The sequence below is a fragment of the Perissodus microlepis genome, chromosome 13, assembly GCF_051167445.1.
Source record: "Perissodus microlepis isolate ML-2025 ecotype Zambia chromosome 13, ASM5116744v1, whole genome shotgun sequence".
Taxonomy (NCBI): Eukaryota; Metazoa; Chordata; class Actinopteri; order Cichliformes; family Cichlidae; genus Perissodus; species Perissodus microlepis.
This window is the reverse complement of record NC_140473.1, coordinates 9700673-9706672: the sequence shown is the minus strand read 5'-3', so window position 1 is coordinate 9706672 and position 6000 is coordinate 9700673. Positions and strand designations below refer to the sequence as shown.

Sequence of the window (6000 nt, the reverse complement as noted above, 5' to 3'; positions counted from 1 at the left end):
TTCTGATCCGCGGGTCCGCGCTTTGTGTTTACGTCTTTGTGCAGAAGCCGTGTTCCTGCTCTCATTTACTGTTTTAAATGTTTGGTGGTTGTTGAAATTTTGTGACGTTTCACCTGAGATTCTGGAATTTTGGGCAAAATACATTTATATTAAAAAAATCGATTCAGGATTTTAATGAATCGATATCACGTTATCCAAGCCAGAATCGATTTTAATCGATGAATCGATTATTAAAACCCACCCCTAATTGTTACAGAAGCCTTGTGGTTTGTTCAGATGCACATTTTTAAACCAACACTGCTGCCATGTTCTTTTTGGGGAGGAAAGACTTTCTCTGGAGACAAAACACATGATACTTGTCTAGTCTTTTTCTAATTGTGCTGTCATAAACCTGGGGTGAATTTCCTGGGATGCCCACTCTAGTAGTTTTTACCTTTCTCGCTGTAGAGCGATTGGCTTCATATTGTTTGGACGCTGCCTTAAAAGCCTTTCCAAATTGACGGGCAGGTTCCCCAAGATGATTGCTGGTGTCTTTCCTCGTTGCCGTTATGCTAACACCACTGAATGCTGCAGACTGGCAAACTGCCAAAACCTCTGCTTTGATAGAAGTGATAACAGTTGCTGGTCATCACTGAATTATATAATAACAGAGACGTGTCTGAGTAAAGTGCTTCAAAGACTTGACTAAAGTTACTTTCCACCACTGATGCAAGAGACACACCGAGTACTTCACAAACTATGGCATTTATTTCAAACAGAGGCTTCTGCTTTGCTTACATTTTTACAATAAATTACACAATGACCATCCTCAGATGAGCCTAATAAATACTATTGAGCATTTTTCAATAAGCTCCGTTACTTTCTGTTGATCTATGACACAGACTTTTTCCTGTATACAAGTTCATACAGCTTTAGCTTTAGGCCATGTACAGGTTGGAAAATAGTTCAGCCACATCCAAAAACCACCATTCTTCTCTCACAAGCACAAGCTATAGAAAAACAAAAGACACAAAGAAAAACTGGATAAAAACTAAAGCAAACATGAAATTAGATAAAGACTCAAAACTGATGAGAAAGGGAGAACAGAACAACATTAAATGAGCTCAAATAAACTGAGAACAAGAAAAAGGACAAAAAAACAAAACAAAAACGGAACATGCTGCAACCCTCAGTTATTTACACTCAAACTACAGTTAAAACCATAAAACTGTCTGTACAGAAAAGTACATGTTATTAACAGTGCAAGATATTAAATAGCTCGACTCAAAACACTTCTCAATATACAAATTTATAACAAAAGCATACAGTTACATACAAGTGCCGAACAAAATGTAACTTCCGGTTATCATACAGTAGGGGGGTCTATACAAAGGAAACACTGGAGATGTCTTCAGAAATGTATACATGTACGTCACCTTATCATATAAATGCACATTTACAATATCTCTACCTTTATTCTGGTCATAGTACAAGAAACAGAGTCAAACTTTTTTTTTTTTTCTTTTCTTTTGGTAGGGATGAGTGTGAGAAGCAGGCATGTCATGCCAATAAAGTGTGCGTCATTTCGATGAAGTAAAAATGTACTTAATTAAATAAATTCATGTAGGTGGAAACACTGAAAACGTGGAGTTCGGCTTTGATTGTGTGTGTTCTGACTTTTGACTCGATCCGGTTCCAGATATGCAACATCAACATCAGTGAAGCTGATGCAACTGAAGTGGGGGGATTGAAAAAAAAATGGAGGATGGAAACATAATGAAAAAAAGCAGATGGGCTTTTAAAAAGGCTGATGAACTGATTTAATGCATCCATTGCATTCGCCAACCTCCATCATTGCACATTTTAGACTGTTATCTCAACAGTAATCTGTGGATGAGTATTCAGTAGTAGATTTGCAGGTGATCCAACACAGGAGCTCTGCTTTTACAATTACTGTAATAATCCTAATACACTGATAACATCCCGTCGTTACCTGCCTTAGCCCTTCACTGCCCGCTCACTCGCTCACAGCGTTCTGCAGTCTTTTATATGGGACACGTTGTTCCAGCTAACGCTCTGATCTGAGAGGAGGATCAGGAAAAGAAAGTACTATCCTTTTCTCAAAGTGCCCCCGCGGAGAACAACAACAACAACAAAAAAAAAAAAAAGGCACTACAGTATCATTCCTTATGATCCACTGAGGCCATCAGCGGACATATGATGGTGCTGAAACCTTATCCATCACCACCTACTTGATTCAGACCATGTACAGGAGCGATTGGCTGTACATGGGGAGGGCAACCCCATCCACATGAAGGTCCTTTTTATTTTTCTTTGTGTTTTTTTTTAATGAAACAGAGAGAAACATAGCAAAGTTACCTTTCCTATGCCCTTAATGCCAATGTGGCAGCGTCTCTCCTCCAGATTTCCAGAAATAACATGGCGAGCGCCATGTTGGGCTACGAGGACAGATGACAGATGGTCTTCACTGGAAATCATCCCTTTGCAATACAACTTTATCAAATGGAAACAATTATTGCTTGCAAAAACAATTCTTTTAAATGTTCAATTAAGTAAAGCACAAAAGTCAAATCTGTATATATGTTGGGTTTGGTTTTTTTGGACAAATTTCATCCGCCCCACCCCTACACAATCGTCATAAAAGTGCACTTAAGTGCCATTAGCTTGCCGAGAAAACAGTTGTCAGTAAAAAATAGTGCTTGTTTCTTCTGTTTTGTTTTGTTTTTTCGTGTTTTTTTTGTCTCTGGTCTGGTTTTTGTGCCCCATAGTTACAGTATGTGGGTCGACTTTTTCATCCTGTTGAAAGGGAATCGGGGCGCTGACCCCAGGGTGCTGGTTAAGTGCTTCGTGCGGTGTGGCTCCTTGCTGGGTCGTCCTGTCACCTGCACTCCACTGAAACCCCGGAGTTCTGAGATGAGGACGATGAGGATGATACCGGAGGGTCTGCCAGCGTCAGCATGACTGCCGCTGTGAGCGAGCTGGAGGACGGTGAGGAGGAGGAGGATGATGATGAGGAAGCGGCCACTGTGCCTGCAGAGCAGAAGCAGTGATTGGTTAAGCTGATTTAAAAAAAAAAAAAAAAAAAAAGATGCGACAGTGACTTCCTGTTTTACTCCTCTTGCTTTAATGGTGAACCAAATTTAGTAAATGACATGCTAGTTATTATTCCAGGCAATAAAGAGCTGACTCACTTTCCCGTTCCTTCTTCTTCATGCGTTTTCGTCGTCTGTCAATAGAGGCGACCTCAGACTTGAGGGAGAGGTAGTGATTCCTGATGTCCTGAAGTTTCTCCTGAAGAAACGAGATCCTCTCCAGGCTGGTCATCTTCTCCAGATCAGCTGAGAGGACCCAAAATGAAAGGATAGGTTCACAAGAAGCACTAAAGAGCTGACAAGCATAAACCAAATGGGTTGGATACTCACACATCTGGAAACTCCACTTGTACACCCGCGGCGATCTTCCGTGGTTATCCCGGTGCTGTGCATGGTCTGCATCACCCTGCTTGTGGTATTTATGGCTCGAAGGGGGAGATCGCCCGTGACATTTGGGCGAAGTGGCAGCCTTCAGCTCCGATGGGTTGTTTTTAGAGGCAGTTGATTTGGCAGTGCCCTCAACAACAGACTGGTCCTCGCTGTCACTGCTGTTGGCTGAAGAAAAAGAGGAAAAAGAAAGAAAATGCAGTGAACAGGAAACGCCTCAAATCCTCTCCTACCTGGAATCTGTTACATGATGCCTGCAAACGGGTTAATAAATGAAACGGAGACACATGAAAGCAGTGCTGGCGCTGAAAATGAGAACGTTAGCGGGTGTCATCATTTCCACCCACAGCTCTTCTTACCTGTTTTCCTATTCTTTTTGGGAGGCACACCGAGGCTCTTGCGGTTTGGCTTGTGTTTCTTTGTTGCGCCGCCAGTCTGTGATTCTTTCTGCCGCTTCTGACTTGCAGACGCTACAAAAGAAAACAGCGAGAAGACGGTGAGGGAATAGGCGGACTGTGAAATGAGTAGTCAGCCTCTGTTTCTTCAGTATTCCATCCTGAAGAAAAATAATGAGTTGTGTCACTGAAAAATAAACCTGTTAAAATAGATTTTTGCTGCCACTCGTACCTTTGGACTTCTGCTCGCTCTCCTGCTGGCTGCTGTTGCTCAGCTCGAGGCTGCAGCTGCTGCTGCTGTTGCACGAGAGGCTGACGTCGAACACCTTCGAGGGGGAACTCGCCCCTTCGTCCTGCAGCTCTCCTCCTAGACTCTCCACCTCCACTGTGCTGCTATCTGTCTCGCTGCGCCCGCCCGTCACCTCCTCCTGTACTGGCCCTGCGGGAAGAGCGTCCGAAACCGGCTCTGAAGGCAAGGCAGCGGGTATGGATGGGGGCGGGGAGGAAGGCTGCGCTTGACCAGACTCTTCCACAGCGCTGCCTCCTCCTCCCGATGGGGACTCCGGCGTCGTCGGTGGCGTGTTGAGTACAGAGTTGCTCCCGCTGCTCGGGAACTCCCGGAGCTTCTCGGTCTCCATCTGCTCCTGCGAGGTGTCGTCCTCGCCTCTCGCGTCCTGCTCGACGCTCGGCTCTTCCATACACGAGGACACCGGTGGGGGAGGAGAGTTTGCGGCCTCCGTGTCCGAGTCAGAGAATAACTCCTTGAGAGTCTTCTTTGGCCACTGGGCCTGGATGCTGGACCACACGTCTTTTTGTCCTTTTGGGCGAACGGCGGGCCTTTCCTCTACATTCCCAGAAACTTTGGCTCTCTTTTCGGGAATCTCCCAGAAGCCTCCTTGTCGGCTGGTTTTGCTTTTCTCCTTCATTCCGTTGTACTTCTTGGTCGGTGACCCCTTGGTTTTGGGGCGGGTTCGCTCACTTTCCTCAGGCTGAGCCTCGGCCACAGCTGCACCCTCATCATCTGAACTGCTGCTAGATGAGGCCCCCCTCTCCTCTCCAGGAGCGGCTGCTCTCTCCTCCCCTCTCATCGGAGAACCCGCAGGTAGCCAGTCAGCACTCCTGGTGTTCCTGGTCTTAGCTTTGGATTGACCTTTTGGAGTCCTCTCTGCTGCGCTGTCAGCTTTCCTCTTCCTCGTGCTCGCCTCTCCCTCCGACTCTGGTTGGCTTCTGCGCTTTCCGGCATCTGGGCTCTCCACACTGACGGTGTCCTGGGTCTTTCCCGTGACAGGACAGGGTTTGGACCCTTCGGACGGGGCTCCGCCCTCCCAGCGCTCTGGAATTTGCGGTGGCTCTGGTTGGCCTTTTCTGAGACGGCTCCCTGGCTGATCCTCTTCGTTATGCTCTCCCTCCTCAGCTTCATGCTCGCTTTCATCCGTGGACACCTCGGAGGCTGAAGCAAACAGAACAAAGCTATATTAGGTTGTTAAAAAAAAACAAAAAAACAACACACATCAGAGCGACGCGGTCCTAATCTGCTGCAAGTGTGCATGACCACTACAGGCTAATGAGTGTTGCTACCTTGCAGGCCATTGAGGATAGAAGTAATTTCTATAGCCTTGACTGGAGACTGCTGAGGCCCTTTGTCCTCACCCTCGTCCATCTTGGAAAAGACGTCCTGGCTCAGGCCACACTTGGAGCGCGGGACACGGTTAGCGTTGGACGAAGGGCCGAGAACCTCCCTGTCATCGAGCCTCTCCAAATTGTCTTGCATTTTCTGCCAGAAGTCAACATAAGTCAGTCAGCCTTTCACTTCACGACACCAAACCGGGATTTTAAGACTTAATAAAAGTCACCGGCTCTCCAAAGTCATACCTTTATTTTTTTACGGTGCTTTATTTTTGGTACATTCTTATTGGCGGGTCGCACAATCTTGTCTGCTTTGATCCACTCATCATATCTATAAAAAAAAAAAAAAAAAAGAAAAAGAAAGAAAGAAGAAAAAAAAAAGGAAAAAAAATCAAGTACAAAGACGAGAAAGAGTTTCATCATTTAGGACTTTGAAGAAGGGGCTGTGAAATATTCTCTCACACCACCCACCACCACACAGACGCTTCTACTGTCTGACC

The 6000-nt window shown here is 45.6% G+C and overlaps 1 protein-coding gene across 3 annotated transcripts in view; it reads right to left on the bottom strand.

Moving 5' to 3' along the window:
- Positions 1 to 725: 725 nt before the first annotated feature.
- arid4b (AT-rich interaction domain 4B) overlaps positions 726 to 6000 on the bottom strand; it is a 37026-nt gene continuing 31751 nt past the window's right edge. For 2 of the 3 annotated variants that reach the window (XM_084949665.1, XM_084949667.1), the window contains 7 exons: positions 5747 to 5831; positions 5453 to 5648; positions 4107 to 5324; positions 3839 to 3949; positions 3423 to 3647; positions 3192 to 3338; positions 726 to 3030 (listed from right to left, as the gene is read on the bottom strand). In XM_084949665.1, the coding sequence (XP_084805791.1) occupies positions 2879 to 3030; positions 3192 to 3338; positions 3423 to 3647; positions 3839 to 3949; positions 4107 to 5324; positions 5453 to 5648; positions 5747 to 5831 (2134 nt within the window). In that variant the 3' untranslated portion in view covers positions 726 to 2878. The remainder of the gene's footprint in view (positions 3031 to 3191; positions 3339 to 3422; positions 3648 to 3838; positions 3950 to 4106; positions 5325 to 5452; positions 5649 to 5746; positions 5832 to 6000) is intronic. The other variant, XM_084949666.1, reaches the window with a different exon arrangement.